This window comes from Zea mays, chromosome 7 (genome assembly GCF_902167145.1).
Source record: "Zea mays cultivar B73 chromosome 7, Zm-B73-REFERENCE-NAM-5.0, whole genome shotgun sequence".
Lineage (NCBI taxonomy): Eukaryota > Viridiplantae > Streptophyta > Magnoliopsida > Poales > Poaceae > Zea > Zea mays.
In genome coordinates this window covers 163,210,932-163,229,564 of record NC_050102.1, presented here as the reverse complement: position 1 = coordinate 163,229,564, position 18,633 = coordinate 163,210,932, and the positions used below count along the sequence as shown (strand labels likewise).

General features: G+C 49.1%; 2 protein-coding genes across 4 annotated transcripts; one reads left to right on the top strand and one right to left on the bottom strand.

The window, feature by feature from the left end:
- Positions 1–68: 68 nt before the first annotated feature.
- On the bottom strand, positions 69–16,874 carry LOC100381808 (putative xyloglucan endotransglucosylase/hydrolase protein 8). Of its 2 annotated transcripts, none has more exons than XM_008653407.4 (4): positions 16,225–16,874; positions 16,041–16,154; positions 15,759–15,961; positions 69–480 (listed from the first exon to the last, which is right to left on the bottom strand). In XM_008653407.4, the coding sequence occupies exons 1-4, from the start codon at positions 16,448–16,450 to the stop codon at positions 181–183; spliced, it is 843 nt and encodes a 280-aa protein (XP_008651629.1). In that variant the 5' UTR covers positions 16,451–16,874; the 3' UTR covers positions 69–180. The 2 variants fall into 2 exon arrangements, with proteins under 2 accessions (XP_008651629.1, NP_001168075.1); NM_001174604.1 differs by lacking the exon at positions 69–480 and adding an exon at positions 14,554–15,259 and having other exon boundaries at positions 16,054–16,154; positions 16,225–16,636.
- On the top strand, positions 720–4,368 carry LOC541664 (translation initiation factor 1). 2 transcript variants are annotated; one of them, XM_023300565.2, is made up of 5 exons: positions 720–2,055; positions 3,411–3,486; positions 3,602–3,813; positions 3,897–3,964; positions 4,061–4,088. In XM_023300565.2, the coding sequence occupies exons 2-5, from the start codon at positions 3,450–3,452 to the stop codon at positions 4,071–4,073; spliced, it is 330 nt and encodes a 109-aa protein (XP_023156333.1). In that variant the 5' UTR covers positions 720–2,055; positions 3,411–3,449; the 3' UTR covers positions 4,074–4,088. The 2 variants fall into 2 exon arrangements, with proteins under 2 accessions (XP_023156333.1, NP_001104887.1); NM_001111417.1 differs by having other exon boundaries at positions 1,960–2,055; positions 3,911–3,964; positions 4,061–4,368.
- Positions 16,875–18,633: the final 1,759 nt, after the last annotated feature.

The window sequence follows — 18,633 nt, the reverse complement described above, 5'->3', positions numbered from 1 at the left end:
AGCTGTCCTCATCGAATTTTTATTCCGCACAAAGTATCGTTTTATATGCTGCTTTAAAAAGAGCGATCTAAATTTAAGCTGGTTGGTATTCCAGCACTTGCATACCTTGATTCAGATTCTGGATTTCTAGCGGGCATCGTTGCCTTTGTTAGTCTTCGTCGATTCCTCATCATGATCTCCCTAACGGCCTAACCACTGAAGCGAAATTTTGTCGGCGCTCACGGACTTCCTGACTCCCGGGCCATTCACGTAACTAATTTGGTGCGCAGCTCGCTGGGCACCGTCGGGCGTCAACGGCCCAACCACCCCGCCACAACCGACGCCGGTGACGGGTGGATGCTCTGTCCGGGCGTCAGGCGGATCCAGTCCACGGTCCCGCGTCTCTTCGGCGCCGGATCCGTCTGCCACGCCAAGCACGACCCGGACGGATGGAGGCATGGGCATGGAGCTGCCACGCAAAGTCCATTTGCGCCGTTGTACCTGCGCCGCGCCACACAATACCCCAAAATCTGTTAGCGCTTGTTTGGTTAGAGCATCTCCAATAAATTTCTAAAAATATATCTCCCAATAGAGAGGAATTAGGATCTCCCAAAAACTTTAAATCTTATGTACGACGGTGATTAATATTTTTTTTTGCTAGTGGGATCATTACTCATACGTGTGTATATTACATATGTGTATATATGGCAATAATTAATAAAAAATTTACCTCTTAAAATAATCCTAAATGATCTTAAAATAATTTATTTTGTATTCATTGGTACAATCTACGTCTTTCTTTCGTATACAGCCAATTAAACAGACGCCCGTATAAAATCAACATACGCGGTGGTGCGGACAACAACTTTCCGCCGTCTCATTTGCTGGGCACCGGCCGGGTCTCCGTGTCCGTGACGGTGCACGTTTCAATTCATCGGGGCGGCCCGCGCCCACCCCCGTGCGCCAGCAAACGACGGCACTGGTTACACGGACACGCGTGACGCGTCGGCCGCTGGGTCCGCCCCGCGCATCCCGATCACGGCAAGCAAGCGCGCCCGCCGCTGCGCTGCACGTCCCGCCTCGACGCCACGCCAGACAAGCACGACGCGGAGCCAACGAAAAGCCGAAACGGGGCGCGGGCACGTAGCACGGGTGACGTGCGCGCATGCTCCGACGTCCGGTCCAGTCCCGGCCCCGTCGCCTTCCTCGATGCTCCCGGCGTCCGCCCCACGCCAATCCCCGGTGGGCCCCTTGCATGCGTAGGAAGAGGGACGGGAACGCGATGCCGATGCGGCTGCCGGCTGCACCGCGCCCACGTGAAGGCATGCATCCATCCACACCGGCGAGGAGAAGGAGATCAGGCAGGCCCGCGCGGCGGTGGGCTAAACGCGTTGCCGTCGCGAATCTTCTTCCTCCACTCGCCCCGCTCCGCTATTCGCTAGGGAATGGAATCCGATCCCGTCCGATTACATATAATACAATTATGTTAACTTAATTGCGTCTCATAGGGCTAAACCCTATCTTTGCATCGTCGGATGCTGCTACTATGTGCTATGGGATGACCATTCGCGTACTGTCGGTTGTATGGGTGGGATCCTCTGCGCACGCGTTTCGGTGTCCACGATATAATAGTGGAATACAGTGAACAGTTTGTTCGGTTATTCTACAATTCTATTCTATCAAAAGAACTACTACTGCTAGTACTAGTAGCATCTAAAAAAGGCGGACGGTGTTTTCCTCGTGGCAGGCCACACAGAGGGGCAACCAAAGTCGTTGCCGCAGAAAAAAATAATAATCACAAGCGTTCTACCGGTGGAGGACAACCATTAATCAGCAGGCTTTGGGGCCAAAAGAAACGGAGAGGAGAAAAGCGGGGGCGGCAAGCAACCACGGGCGGAGCTCGGAGCGTCCTCCTCCTCCCGTCTATAAATTCCCCTCCTTTTCTTCCTCCATATATAGGGGCCATCAGATCCAAGAAGAGGGAAGAGCACCAAGGACCTTCGGCGCCCGTTCAGGATCCACATCTTCCCGAGCGAGTTCTTGGTTGACCTCTTCCTCTTCGGACCACCTCCAAGGGTATGCACCCCCACCCCTTCTTCCCCTTTCCCCTTTCCCCCTTTACTTTCTCTCAGGAAATCTGTGATTACTTTTTTGCGTCCTCGTAATTTCGTCCCGGTTTAGCTGTTTATGATCCACTCTGTACTTGTTTTCTTCTTAGAAACCCTTTTGTTCAGTATTATTATTCAAGATTCATTTCTCGACTACGATGGTGCTAGGAAATTAAAATTAGTTGTTTTTCTGAGTATGTGGTAGCCTGCTGAGCTAAATTTGTATCGATCTTGATTTTTTTTAATGATGATCAGCCCTGTCCACGAACAAAAGGTCGCTATCCCCCCCCCCCCCCCCCCCCCCCCCCCCCACACATAGTTTGTAGTCATGTTTGTTTGTTTGTTTTGTTAGATAACGCTTTTCTTGAATTGCGTCTGGATCTTATTATTATGTTTGTTGCTCTGAGGCTGTTAAGTAATTGTAATCAGACTGGGTGCAGTTGCTGGCCCTGAATCCCAACAGTCAGCTTGCTCGGGTCTGAGAGGATTTATGTTGGATAATTTTGGTCATGACTGCACAGAAAGGATTAATCTTGATGGAAATAATTTAGACGAAATCTTTCATGAGATAAAAGCGTGCCATCTTATGGCCCTTGCTTTGTTGATTCTACAGTTATGTGAAGCCAAAGACAGTGACCTAAGCAGATCAAAACTACCAAGGGTGCATCTATAACTGTTCGTTATTTTGTTTGTATCTTGGTTATACAATACAGTAGTGTAAAAAACGAATTGGTGCTCGTTAACTAGTACATGATGCATCTAGTCAGCTTAATTCCTGTTTTGGATGTTGTGTGGTTGATTTGATCATAACTCCTTGTTTGGAATGTGGACCTCATCATTACTTCCCTGACATCTTGTCTAGAATTGAGATGCCTTCATTTAAGCTTTGGACCACTTAATTGAAAGTTATCTGGACTGTAGGAATAAATAGGTGCTGGGAGGAATAATGAGGTAGATTACAATGGTCCCGTAACAATGATAAAAGGCCATTGAGACCTGAATATAGAGATGATCACATGGTGGGGCTTGTGACTGAATTCTTTGACACAGTACAACATTTCATAAGTCTTGGGAAAAGCTATATCATATAGTCTAGATTTCTTAGCTCAGTACAAATTGCTCCTAGATTCTTATGGAAGAATGTCATCAGTCTATTGTTTCATGGGTGTGCACCCATCTGACTCAAATAATATTGTTGTATGGTGTGCACCCCTTTGACTTCAGGAGAAACTTATCCTATATTTTGTAGATGTTTGGGTCTGTGATATGGTTTCCTTTGTCTACACCGAATGTTCTAATTATCTATATCGTTCCTTTGTACAGCTCTTGGTGTAGCTTGCCACTCTCACCAATCAAGTTTTCATGTCTGATCTCGACATTCAGATCCCAACTGCCTTCGGTACGCTAGTTGAAATTGTTTTCTTCTAGTTCAGCTGTCGTCTTTCGGCTGTGATGCCTGGAACACGAACACGTGCGGTTCATTCTAACTAATCTGCATTCACACGTACATACAGATCCCTTCGCTGAGGCCAATGCTGGGGACTCTGGTGCGGCAGCAGGGTCAAAGGACTACGTACACGTGCGCATCCAGCAGCGTAATGGTCGCAAGAGCCTGACCACCGTCCAGGGATTGAAGAAGGAGTTCAGCTACAGCAAGATCCTCAAAGATCTCAAGAAAGAGTTCTGCTGCAATGGTACAGTGGTCCAGGACCCAGAACTTGGACAGGTATGGTACTCCTGATGAACTCGTGTCCCCTAGGCCATCGACTTTAGCCTTTCTGAATTATCTTGATGGATTCGGTTCTGCATGCTGCCCGCTATAGGTCATTCAGCTCCAGGGTGATCAGAGGAAGAACGTCTCGAATTTCCTCGTCCAGGTACGCACCATTCGGTGCAACACCTTGTGCGCTTAGAGACATGTAGCAACGTATGTATAAAGACGGCTGATTCTGTTCCTGATGTTGTCCTGGCAGGCCGGCATTGTGAAGAAGGAGCACATCAAGATTCATGGTTTCTGAGCAACCGCCGGGTCCATAGCAAACCAACCCTGCATGCAGGGCCAGCTTATTATATATAATATCTGAGGTGGAGCATATCTATCTGGCTGTGTACTGCAAGCAGGCCTAGTACGCCGCCTGCGCGTTCCTCCTATTACACATATAGGCCCCTCCCTGCGTGTATGCTTGTTACCGTCGTGTCGAACCTTGTACTACGAGGCTCCATCGAACATCGATGGCTTGCTTCTTTATCAGAACATGTTTGAATAAACGCTATTTGGTAATGCTGTGTGTCGAATGCTTCCGCTGAATTCACCAAGTCCTGTTGGATGGGCGGTATAGTTTACCAGGCTGACTTGAAGTGTCAAAGACAATTGATACGGTTAAGCAGGTGAAGCCCGCACAGTCGCCTTGAAGCATGCTGCTGGCAGAATACGATTAGATGTTAATGAGGTGTTTGTTGGAAGAGTCAATTCATTCGTGAAGCATTATGACTTCATTACGACTTTATTAATTTGGAGGAATGAATTCATTTCATCATATTATTACTAATTGTTAGTATACCAGGAATGAAATGGTGATAGGTTAACTCATTATATTCCACCAACCAAACAAAAAAGTCTATAAACCAAGCAAAAAAGTGAGGAGAGACATCTATCATATTCCTCATATCTCATTTCTCAAACCAAACATGTTATAGGGTGAGGTTTTTTCGGTTCTACTCCAATCTATATGAATTGAGGGGGTTTCAATCCCTATTAAGTCAAAATCCCCTCCAATCCGTATCAATCTCCTTCAATCCATATGGATTGAAAATAACCGAACAAGCCCATAATGGGATTGTTGCACCGGGGCTCCCCACTGAATCTCCGTTACGATCACTCTAAGGTGGCGTTTGGTTGGCGCATTTGTTAATGGATCACAGCAAGGCCAACCAACGGGCACTAGCTCTAAGCTCCTACTCCAGTGCCCAAACTAGGAGCAGCAAGCTGATGGCACTGCAAGTTTGTCACCGTGGGATCGTTGAAATGATTGTCCGACATGTCGTACCAGGTCGGCGGGACAGGCCAGGATTCCAGTACCCAATCCTGTCCTGCGGTTTTTTTTTCGTGATTAGCATCACTTTTGACTCTGACCTAATCCTGATGATAATGGCGTTACCGTACTGTTGAATTTAACTCTTTTACCGCGCTCCATCTCATGCAAGGATTCTCGTACCATTCACTCTCCATGCATCTAATCACTAAATAGAAAAATAGCTCGTCTTATCTATCAAACTAAACAAACAGCATATCCCTAAATTCATGGATAGCCATATTTCATCCACTCTTGTACTTAAATCAAACACGATCCTGAATTGATGGTGATGATAACGACGACGACGGTGATGATGTTTTTTTTTATTTTCTCTAGATGGTATGAAAATGAGGAGATGAGACGGACGAGGGGACGTTGCCGCTCATGCCATGGCAGTGCGGCTGAGATGCCTCCATATCTGAATATATCGCGCGCGGGGGCAGGTGCGGCGAACATGGGATCCATGTGCTCCCGTCCCGTCCCAGGAATACGACGACGAGCACGATCTCATCTGTTGCTTGAATCCCGTAGCCATCACGTTGTGGACGGTCCATGGGATCGACTAGAGGAAGTAAATTAAACAGTGGAGTATTTTTTTTTTCTTCTTCTAAAAACCAGTTACATCAGCTAACCAAAATAAATATGAAGCTGCACAACCTTTCGGTCTAAACAAGAATACATATACTCTTATCTATCACAAAGACTTAAAAGAAAAAACCAATCAAAGCAATTAAACTATCAAGCTAGTGAGAACTCATCCACAATGTTCTAGTTTAGTAAGAGGTCATATAAACATTACAACTCGTCGATTAAGCACGCTAAAAGCTTCTACATATACTAGTAAGCAAAGAGCACAAATTAAAGCACACGTTGTTATTAGCACCTCTACTCACTCGTTGCACTACACAACACATAGCTAGAGAGCTATAGCTACATAGTTACAAAAGGTAAGCAAGGTCACTAAGCTAAAAAAAATTAGGGTTCTTTTGCTTTAATATTGATATAAGATGCACACGTATCAGACGGAGCCTGCAGCATCCGGTCGCAGTGACTTTTTTTTTCTCGGCTTGGCTTGTATCCTACCGTTGAAAATGTGGCGGCGTCTTTCTCTGGATGATTCTTTCCTTTATCCGTGCTCCCCTTTTCTTTCTTTTCCTCGTCGTCAGCCTCACATGCACTTGTTCGCTCCTGGCGTCACCTTTTTTTCCCGCCTCTCCTTTTCACCTTTTTCTGATTCGTTCGTGCTATTTTTTTTACTACGGTGGACGGGTAGACCGGAAGTGTACAGAAGAGAGAGAGAGAGAGAGAGAGAGAGAGAGAGAGAGAGAGAGAGAGGAAAAGCAAAAGGGAAAAGGCTCGCTACCCAGATCTATAGATATGGCGCTGTAGTCTGTAGACGGGTAGGGTAGATGGAGTCATCGACCGTTTTCGTATCAGCCGAGCTAGCCGCGTAGGCAGAGCACAGCGCATGTCGGCTGCGGGATCTGTGGCCAGACACGGGCAAACAAAGGCACGACTGCCTGACAGGCTTGCTGGCTGAGGTAGTCTGAGATCTACATTGGGCGCATGTTCGGCTAACCCGATTTTTTAATTCATATTTTCTTACTAGTAAAATTTTAGATTAAAGATGATTATAGGTGGATTAAATATGATTAATTCTTTTGCTAACCTCTGAATCTCCTCCAATTCTCACATAATTTAAAAAACGGCTATAGCGGGACTAAAACCGTATATAGAATTTGTTTGATTTGTTGTCCAACTTAGGGGTTGTTTGGTTTTCAGGGACTAATGTTTAGTCCCTACATTTTATTCCATTTTAATTCAAAAATTGTCAAATATAGAAAATAAAACTTTATTTTATTTTTTATATTTAACAATTTATAGACTAAAAAGGAATAAAATAAGGGACTAAATATTAGTTCCTAGAAACCAAACACCACCTTTTTTGTTTTGATAAGACAGGAGGGGCGAGCCCCTACTGAAAATTTTATTAAAACTTTAGAATAACAGAGTTAGAAGCAGACAGAAAGCAGATTACAAAGGGTAAAACAGCCTAACTACAACGGGAAAAGGAAAAGAGACGAGGTCTACTGCCAGAGCTGAAGCCATGCAGGAATTGTCGAATCAAAACGGCCTTTAGCCCTCAGCATGACAAGATGAAGTTCCCTTGCAAACTCATTTTTGCAGTGTTGCACAGTCGGGGCTTTATTCTGAAAAAACCAAGCATTGCGGGTTTTCCAAATGCTCCAGTTCATGAGAATGACAATTTCCATAGAGAATGGAACATTGAGTTGTTGCATTAGGTTTACTGCCGCGGCCTCAGGATTAGCAATTCTGGGAGACGTCAAACCAATAGAAGTCCAGCAAGCCTTTGCAAAGTTACACTTGAGGAAAAGATGGTAAAGAGTTTCTTCCTTTTGCCAGATGCAGTTCTCACAAGTGTAGGACTCTAGGTTCATATTCTTCCTTTTCAGCAGATCTCTTGTATTGAGTCTGTTTTTTAGCCAAAGCCAAAAAAAGACCTTGTGCTTTGGTTGACACTTGTTTTTCCAAAGCAATCTGAAGATCTGGTGAACCTGGGCCTGACCCATCAAATGCTTATACGTTTTTTTTGTAGAGTAAATGTCTGCTCCCCAAATGAGTTTCCAAGAATCATTTGTGCTGTTTACCATGATTTGGCCCCAGGTTGCGTCTAAGTCTAAAAATTGTTCATGAGCTTGAACCGACAGAGGAAGCTGGAAAATTTCAATAAGTTGCTCTTTTTGGAGAGCCTCTTTGATGGACAGTTTGCTATTGCGGGCAAAGGAAAATAATTCAGGGAATTGATTAGCCGGGATGCCCGAATTCCACATATCTTCCCAGAAAAGAATGGTTCTTCCATCTCCAATTTTTGGGGCAGCCATACCCTTGTAGTCTTGGACAAACGTAAGTAAGCTTTTCCACCAGAAGGAGCCAATTTTCGAGCAGCCAGGCATCCTGGTTGTCCTGTAATAGTTGCTCCAGACCAAGTTAACCCAGGGAATATCGTGACTGTTGAAGAACTTGTGTAAGAACTTCAGGAGCAAGGCTTTATTGTGAGTCTCTAGTCTTACCACTCCCAGGCCCCCATTTTTTTGTCTGGGTAATCATACTCCAGGCAGCTAGCGCCGGTTTCTTTGAATTGACGTCGTTCCCCCTCCAGAGACAGTGCTTCCGATAGGAATCAATCTTCTTAATCGTGGTCACCGGGATCTTCAGCGTACACATCAAAAAAGTCGGGAGAGCTGAGAAAACCGAGTTAACAAGCTCGAGCCTGCCAGCCTGTGAGAGGAGGGCAGAAGTGCATGAAAGTCGCTGTTGAATCCTCTGAATGAGTGGTAAAAAGTGGCATATTTTAGGTTTTGAAAGACCCAGCGGGATACCCAGATAGGTAAATGGCATTGAACCTATCTGACAGTTAAGAGTTCCAGCAAGGATCACCATTTTAGCCGGACTGACGTTGATGGGGTACATACTTGATTTGTTGTAGTTCACCTTCAGCCCCGTTGAAAAAGCAAAAGAGTTCAGGACAGCTCTTAGAAAGAATAGCTGTCTAGGGCAAGCTTCCAAAATCAGCAGTGTGTCATCCGCGTATTGAACTATCGGAAAATCTTGACCGCAATTCTCTGGCAATGGTAACTTGAGCAAGTTTTGCCGCCGCGCTTTATTTATGATGCTTTGAAGCAGATCTGCCGCGAGAACAAAAAGAAGAGGCGAGAGGGGATCACCCTGCCTGACCCCACGCTTGCAGTGAAAAGTTTTCCCAGGTACACCATTAAGAAGAACTGAAGACGTGCCAGACCGAAGAATGTCCCTAATCCAGTTTATCCATCTGGGGCCGAAGCCATTGTGTAGCAACACCTGAAGAATGAACTCATGCTCTAGAGAATCAAACGCCTTTTCAAAGTCCAGTTTGAGCACAATAATCTCTTTTTTTGAAATATGGCAAAGATGGATATATTCGAATGCCCAGGCCAGGCAGTCTTGAATGGTTCTTCCTTTGATGAAGCCATATTGATTTTTGTGAACAAGGGAAGTCATCACAGTCTGAAGCCGGTTAGCCAGCAGCTTAGTAATGATTTTCATACTATTATTCAGAAGAGAGATTGGTCTGAAATCGCCCACTACTCTGGCATTATCCTTCTTTGGAATCAGAACAATATAGGAACCATTAATGCTTCGAAGGCAAACATCTCCGTGGTAGAATTGATCACATAAGTCATAGAAGTCTTGTGAAATAATCGGCCAGCATTTTTTGATAAAGTTAGTATTAAACCCATCAGGTCCCGGGGATTTATCAGAAGGTAGGCCCGCCACAATACTATCAATTTCTTGCTTTGAAAAAGGCTCATCAAGCCACTGTAAGTCACTGTTGCAGAGTATCAAACTAGGAAGATCAAAGACATTGTCCACGAAATCGGAGGAACCCAGTCGTTGTTTGAACGCATTCCAGAGCAGGTTGGCTTTGAGGTCATGCTCTGAAAAGGCTGCACCACTGTCATCTGCGAGCAACGCAATTGTATTGCGGCCATGCCTTACCGTTGCATGGGTATGAAAGAATCTGGAGCAGATATCTCCATCCGTAACCCATTTGATGGAGGCCCGTTGCTTCCAATAGATTTTTTGAAGCCGAAGCAACTCAGCAGCCTTGAGTTGCAAAAGCTCACGGAAATTCCATTCTTCAATCAAAAGGTCTCGATGCTCTTCGATAAGATCAATGAATTCAATAATCAACTTAATTTGGCTCACAGTTTTGTCGATTTTTGGCAGGGACCGCTGCCATTCTTTTAGAATCTTTCTGGTGGACTTGAACTTTGCTGTTAAATTCTTCGCTTTGTCCAAAATGCTTGGCATACCCGTCCACGAATTTTGAAAAATTGTCATGAACTCGTCAAACTGTAACCAGAAATTTTCAAATCTAAAGATCTTGGGCTTAGGAATCTTTGACTTAAAAGAAATCAAGCAGGGCACATGATCTGAAATATCCCTGGGCAACGTTGTAGCGAGAGTATTCGGGTAACTGACCGCCCACTCTTGCGACATGAAAAACCAATCGAGTCTCTGGAGAAGGGGTTCCCTTTGTTTATTCGACCAAGTAAAGGAGAGGCCATGGAGGGGGATTTCCACCAGGTCTAGCTGGCTGATTGCCTCATTAAAGCACAGCATCAGATTAATGTCCCCCCCTGCAGAATTTCTATTCTCAGGCCTACGTGTTAGGTTAAAGTCCCCAACAATCAACCAACGCTTATCGGAGGGCATGTTGATATTAGAAAACCAGTGAAGAAAATCAATTTTCCCAGCTGGGGAACAGGGCGCATAGACGTTTGTGATAATCCAAGATTCCTCCGACGAAGTAGCAAAAAATTCAACCGAAAGAGCATACTCATTTTGGAAAACAACATTGCCAACCAGCTTCGAACTATTCCAAACAGTAATGAAACCCCCGGAGTTTCCGATCGAAGGGACAAAAGCGAACTCATCGAAATAACTTGGGCAGAACCTTCTTAAGTCTGCCCTAACAAAAGATTCTCTCTTCGTCTCCTGCAAGCAGATAATATCGCTATTGGACTCCCGAATCACACAATGAATTCCATTCCCCTTAGCCACGGCATTAATACCTCGGACATTAAAACTTAAAACAGACCAGTCGGAGTAATTAATAGCATTGCGACTATTCATCATAGAGATTAAGTTTGTCAACGGAAATGAGCCCAAACCCAAAAATTGGGAGGGCAAAAGAGTATCTGTTAAGACAGAACCGGGCACAGCCAGAAACCGCCAAGTTCAAGAACACAGAGATCAGATATAAACGCCAGGGCCGAGACAGCCAAAAAGCCTGGCGAGGTTGAGACCTGCAAAAGACACCCACCCAAGGCAGAAATAACGAATCATTTGTCATCATCTGAAGATTCTTGATTCTTGTCTCCCTCATCTTTCTTGCCTGACTTGCTAGAACCAACACAGCCAGGCGGATTCTTCTTTTTCTTCAGAACTTTGTCAGCCAAGTCTTCCTCTGACAGATTACAAAAGCGCTCTCCTAAGCGCCTGATAGCTTTAGCAGAAAGCGAGGGGGGGCCCTCACATTTGTGCTGACACATCAAACAATTCTTCTTTTGGCAAGAGCCTTGCCTGAAACCAGCCCGGGCGTCACGAAGCCTCTTACTTCTCCTCAGGTCTGATTCCACAATAGCAATATTGGGCTTGGAGGAGGTTGTGTCCGCAGGGACAGAGGTGTCATCAGCAGATTCCTCAGAAACAGCCAAATCAGGGAGCTTGTCCTCAGGACACTTCCTGGGGAGGACAAAAGGGAGTGACATAGACTCCGGCTCCAACAAAGCTGAAGGAATATCTGAGGATAGGAACTTTTTGGACCAGCTAAAGGAATCCTCGTGCATCAAGTTGGATAAGAAAAAAGGTGCCCATTTCTTGGAAACCTGCACCGAGGTCACTGAGTAGTCGGCTGGAGCAAAAAATCTCTCCCAGATCCTGTAAAACTGGGCATTCCTTTTCCTCTCTAAGTGGCTCAACAGAACAGGATCTGAATGCCAGCCAGGCGAAAACATAAAGTTCAGCTCCACGTTATTGTGCCCATTCACAAGGGGCTCCACCGGTTGGGCATCAGGAATAACTATATCTCCAGGCACAGGAGGGACCTCCTGTATAGGTGGGCCATCAACCTCTTGGGGCCCAATCATGGGATGAACGGCAGGGGCATTAAAGTTTGGCACCGGCCCCACATCCACCGGATCTTCAGGAATCTGCCCATTCAGAGGCTGCCCATTCTGCAGCAAGGCACCATGAATGTGACTAGAAGAGCTATCTGAGGACAGGTCCGAATGGGGGTTGCTGACTTGCCGCTCATCAGGTGGCTGGTCCAGAAGGGGCTGCAGAGGTGGTTGAGCAGGGGGATCATTGACAATCCACTGGTCCCAGTCACCTTGAATGTTGTCTGCAGGTTGAGCTTGAACGTTGTCATCAGGAGGAAAATTAAGATCCCAGCCCGCCGCCGGCACAGGTTGACCCAGGCCAAAAAACTCAAAGGGAAGCTGTTGCCCGTCCGCCGGGGCCGCTGGCACTGGGTCCTCATCTTGAGGCTGACCTCCCAACAAAGATTGCTGGATGATCTCACACTGCACCGTCCACGAATCTCCAAGAAAGCCATCAGCGTCTGAGAAAACAATGAACTGTGGGACCTCCTCCAGGGACGTGATCCGAACCCTGAGCAAAGTCCTAGAAATGTTGCGTCTGTCTTCTTCCCACAGAATCAATCTGCCAAAGGAGCCAATAGCCACCTGCAAGTGCTCAGAAGAACGATAATCCAGAGGGAAACCCAACAACATGAGCCAACATTCCCGATTAAAATACAGGGCCCTATGGTTCCAAGCATCATTGTGTCGCTGAACAGTGAAGGAGGCATCAAGGTACTGCTGCGGACCGAGAAGGACAAGGTTGTCTCTTTCAAGAATGCTGCTAAACTGAACCAAAACTTGTCCCAGGTGCGACCGCTGGATATCACGCACCCCAAGTTGACGGTGCTCCACAAGGTATTCTCTAACCACATCCCTCACCGCCGGGAACGCAATCTCATGGTCAGGTAAAGGTTGGATGCTGATGATAGCCCAGTCCTCATGCAATGGCGGGAGGCGCCGAGAAACTGACCTGGCCATAATTTCCCGGTGAAGGACCACCGAAGCGCTGAAGCCCAGAGGAAGGAAGGGTTCAGGATCCACGCGCCTAAACGCCATCGGAGCAGGAGGCGAGGATCGACAACCAGCAGGCGAAGACGGAGCAAGTTGGGGTTTTGCTGAAGTGACGCCCAGAGAAAGCGTCAGGGACGGAGGAGGTGCCGATTCAGATTTTTTTAATACTTCTCTGGCGAACTCCTCGAAGCAACTGAAAGTGGGCGGTCCACAGGACAGAGAAACATCCGGTGTGCGAAACCAGGAACTGCGATCAGGAGAAATTTGGTTTCCCACCAAAAGGGCCCGACTCCCAAAGGCAGGGAACGAAGTCAGAGGAGAACCGAAGGAAGTGAACTTGCTGGGACAAAAAAGATCCACGTGTCCCCGGCCCTTACAGAACTTGCAGCATAAAGTCCTAGAGCCCGGTGGCCCAGCCGGCCCGCGAGCACGCACCGGTCTCCATTGCAGGTTGCAGGGACGAGACCGACCAGAGTTCAAATTTTGAAAATTGGAACGGTTATAGAGTCTGCTACCAATAGCCACCCCAGAACGAGTAGGATCCAAGAACCGAGGAAGACCAGTTCTTCCATTAGAAGCAGAATGTCACGGTCCCGAAGCCTGCGGGCGAAGACGGTTGAACACGGAAACCCTCGGGAGAAGCCGAGGTAAAGCCTGCGGGCGCCAGATGTTACGAGCCTGGGCACGAGTAGTGGAAGGACGGCCCAAACGATTGAAAACCGAAGAGCCAGCCCGAGCAGCATGCTGAACACCACCAAGCGGCCTGGTAGGGCGACGAATCGGGACCGCATTGGCACCAGTGAGAGGGAGCTTAACCACATCCGCATATGACAGAGAATTCCTGACACGGACCCTCGACCAGGAGGCATCTTCCTCCGCCAAAAAGAGTCTAAATTCATGCTTCCAATTGGGTCCACCGCGATTCCAGAGGTTGAAGAAGGCTCTGAACTCCTTACGCTCAATGGAGCCCAAGTTATAGATGTGGAAACCCACCGCCATCGAGGAAACCGAAAATCGAAAAACGCGGTCAGCCAGCTGAAACACTTCGAAATCCTCAGCGAGCCCACCAAGGGCAGCCTAGAGAAGATGACCAACCGAAACCGAATTCAACTTGAAGATGCATCTACCGAAGGAAACCACCAGCCAGAAGGGCGACCGCAAACACGGACGAGCAGGGCAAACCGAAGCTTCCAAGGCATCCCAGAGGGATTCCGCGAAGGCCAATCCTGGCCCAAAGTCCAGGAGGGAGAAATCCATAGCGGGAAAGCAAGAAGACCGGAGGGAAGGACACGAGAGGCAGGAGAATCTGAGCTAGGCCATCGCCGCAGGGGGTGTTTCTCGCCTCCAGATCCAGGAATTCTTGGTCGGTAAGAAAAGCTAGCTAGGATTGCTTCAACTCCAGCGCATGCATTTCCGATTCCGACCGGTCGAGGTGCGTGAGGTGGTAGCTAATTAAGCTGCTTGCTTGATGCTTGGTGACTAGTTGCATGTGCGATGCATGGATCCCTGCTGGAGGACGACGGTGCCGCTTCTGTGCATGGCTAACCAAACACCACCTTACTGTACAGTAACCAAACACCACCTTACTGTACAGTTTGTTAGGTCTGTTCGGTCCGCTGTCTAACTTAACTAAGTGAAAATGGCGGCTTTGCCAACGGGAAACAAAATTGCTTTGGTGGTACAAAACTGAATCCATTCCTCGTTTCCTCGTAACAAAAGAATGGCCGACATGGTCCGTTCCAACGCCACAACCATCGGTCCGGACTGTCCATGCGCCCACACACAATGTACGCATAATACGGCCTTTCTCCATCCCCCACCCCCAACAATCAGCCCGGTTTTACGCACCAAGAAACAAACCCCAAAAAAAAAACCATCTCATCATCATGCACGAACCAATCCAACAGTATAGTATGATCACGATGCGGTCGCGGCGGGCCGGAGCTTGCACTCCTCGGGCGGCGTCGGGAAGCGCTTGCGGTCGTCGCAGTAGTCGTAGACGAGGAGGTTCCTTGCCACCCAGGCGTTGTCCAGGCGCTGGCCGGCGTCCAGCGCCCACGCGGGGGGCTGGTCCCACCAGCTGTCCCCCGTGGCCGCGGCGCACGCGGGCGTCGGCGGGGACGGGGCGACCCCCGCGGCCGGCGGCGGCCAGGCGCAGGCGTCGGCGGCGAAGTCGCGGTAGGACGACACGAAGGGCGCCTTGGCCCAGTCCGTCTTCTCCAGCCCGCCGCGCGTCGCCCAGTCGTCCGCGTTCCAGATGCTGGAAAAGATGTACATGGGCTTGGCGATCGGGAAGAAGCCGTCGCCGCCGCCTCCTCCGCCCGGCGGTTTGGACGCGTCGTTCGGGTACACCCGGATCGCCACCTTGTCCACGAAGAACCTGCCAGCACCGTCATGGACCACTCGTGATGAGGTATGGTAGGGTAGGGTAGGGTATGGATCTCGATCCTCGGTGGTGCCGACTGCCGATGCCAAGGATCGGACAGGACTGGGGCCTGGGCCCTGGGGGCAGGCAGGCAGTGGATCCATGTGCGGTGTCGTGGACCGGGAATAATAGGCATGGACCGACCGCGACCGGGGGAGGGCATGGGCGAGACGCCGTGCATGGTTCGGCCCCAAACAGGGGCGTGTACCAAGTTTGCAGGGGCGCCGACGGGATCGTATCCAAATCCAACGTGCCATGCCTCATGCCTCATGCCAACCAACCAGTGCAGGGGTGCGGGGTCGAACGTGGAGGTGGGTGGCCGCATTGAAGTCGGCACGCGCTGTGTCACGGTCAGCTCTCTCTCAGTACCCAGAGCAGCAGCAGCAGCCAGCAGGAGCAGCAGGCAACAAGTGGAGAGGGATGAATGAAACGGAGAGTAGTTTTATTTACTTACACGATCTGCTTGGGGTTCCAGAGGATGGCGTAGGTGTGGAAGTCGGCGGTGGGGTCGAACCAGAGCGAGTGGCGCATCTCCCGGCCGCCGACGCCGCTGTGGTACACGTTGGTCTGGATGATGTAGGGCTCCCCGCTGCGGTTGCCCAGGAACTCGAAGTCCAGCTCGTCGCGCAGGGGCGCCGCGTCCAGGTCGGAGCACATCTGCGAATTGGAGATGATCGTCGTCGTCGTCGTCAGGTGAGATGACACGACGCGATCGGTCCGAAGGAAGGAAGGATACCGCTGCTTCGTACGTAGTAGGCGGTGACGACGCCCGCGGAGTCGTTGCCCACCAGCTTCAGCTTCATGCTGAACCAGCCGAACAGGTAGCGCTGCTTCGTCTGGAACCCGACGCCTGCACACACCCGGCCACATGCATGAGCTGACTGACCATCCATGGATGAAGCAAGCATTCTTCTTGTTACCTGTCTTGTTGTCGAGGTATAGGTACCAGGTCTGCCCGTCGGCGGAGGTCTTCACGTGGTCCTCGGCGCCCGTGATCTCGAAGTTGTCGCCGAACGACGCCGCCGCCGTCGCCGACGCGCCCTGGCAGCAGCAGCAGCAGCAGCAGGACAGCAGCGCCGCGACGCCCACGGCGACGGCGAGAGGAAGAGGCGGCGGCGGCGCGCCCGCCCACGGACGCCCCGTCATCGGAGGGCGGGGGAGGTGGGGGGGAAGGCGAATCGAGCTGACGGCCGACCGGAGTCGTGAAGCTCTCTCTCTCTCTCTCTCTGTATACGGTTGCTGCTGGCAGATGCTGCCTTCGGGCGGGGGCGGGGTGAAGCACAAGGTGGAGCAGCGCGTCTTGTGTCTTATTATCTACCCGAGGAATCACACAGCCAGGACTGTTTGTTTAGGCTAAAGCTGCGGGTTTAAAGTAAGGCACGAGTTGTGAGCGGGCATCAAGAAGCGTGCACCATCCTTTCTTTGCTTTTCCTCAGCTGGACTGGACTGGACAGCTGCACTGCACGGCTCGTGCGTCCGTGTCTGTGTGCGTGCGCCGCGCGACGCTCGTTCGTCGTCGCTAGCTAGCGCGGCCCAGACCACTTTTCCCCCTCGACCTCGAGTGCCTGCCTACAAGGCTAAGGCTAGCTCCAGCAAGGGACTCTAAAGAGTTCTATACCCTAAATATAGAGGACCAAATGGTCCTCTACGCTCTGCAGCAGCGTCCTCTAAACGGTTCTCTAAATTTAGAGGACGCTGCTGGATTCTCTATATATAGAGTTTCTCTAAAGGGTCCTCTATCCATTTGAATACTTTAAATAACCGGTTTAACAAAACTAAAATATGTACAATACATTTCAGAGTATGACAAATATATATGTACAAAAAAAATGTCTCTAATATAGATATTTGAGTATAGAGAACGTGATTTAGATGACGTTGTTGGAGAGAAAGGAGACATAGATGATAAAATCTTTTAGAGTAGACTGTAAAAGACGGATATAGAGGATGAATATAGAGGACGTTGCTGGAGACAGCCTAACCGCAACAGCTTTTGTTTTTTGTTTATTAGAGTATTATTGCGAGCAGTGCAGGAGCCTCCTCAGATCCCGCGCGCATATCAGGCAAAAGAGTAGTCGTACTACTCCGTCAGCGACGCCCGTGGTCATGGTCCCATTCCGTCTGCTCATCTCGATCGAGATCGCACTGGATTTTCGGGCAGAGTAGCAGGACTGCAGGAGGAGAGAGTGACATGCGAAGCTCAAGTATCAAAAATATGGTCTGGCCACGCAGCATCCAACCACCCCGCAGAGGCCGCAGACGCATCAATGGTTTGCTCTGCGGCGCGGCGAACGAGCGATCGCAGTCACAGCCTCACAGGCAGTAGTAGTCGAAAAGAGGGACGACAGGTTTGGCTCCAATCTGGAGTCGAGACCAGTTGACACGCAAGCAGTTTTCATTTCGTTTAAAAGAGGCGCCAAAACTCGGGAGACAGAGATATCACATGGCTGCCTTTAGATTTGGAATGGATAAGTACCACGCAGTTCGTGGTGGCCTTGTGGCCAATGCACGATCCACACTGCCGGGATTCGCTGATCAAAGGTGTACTGTAGTAAAACACACAAGGACTGCGCAGAGCCGCAGACGGACGGGCTAGTGCAAAGTTAATGAACAGTTACCAGAGCTGCATGCACTGCACACGACGCATATGTTGTCATGTTGGTGGTCCATTGATTCTGTTGTCCAGGGTTCCCTTCCGAGTAGTTTTGGTTCGAGTCCATATATTCTCACTCATCGCTTTCTTCTTTGGTTTGAGGAACCTAATAATTAGGGGCTGTTAAACAAGAGACAAGCTTTTTTCCTTCCATCACTTCTCTACAGGTGAACGAGATGATGCTGCCTTTTCATGAAGGGCCTCAACTGCTGTGGCAATAGTGATCGTCCATGACGGAGGCTGCTGTTTCTTTTCCTGCGTCTGCGGCGTGTGGTGCGCGGTAAATGAGCAATATGCTATTGGAGAACAGCGAGCTTAGTTTGAGCATGAAGATTGAGACAGATGGTCACGTGTATAGATGTCCAAACGTTCGTGCCGGGCCGGCCCGGCCCGGGCACGATTTGACCCTGCACGGAATACACTTGCCCAAGCCCGGCCCGCTCATATGCCGTGCCGTGCCGGGCCGGCCCGTGGACTACAGTAGCCAGTCCAGACCCGGCACGGCTTGTCTTACACGGGCCGGGCCGGGCCGGAGGCACGACGGACTACTAGTGCCGTGCTCGGACCCGGGCCCATAAACAGATTTGTCCACAGCATTTCAAACACACATTTCAGCAGCAATAAACAGTTTCATACACAGATTTGTACACACAATATACACAGAATTAATTAAGAC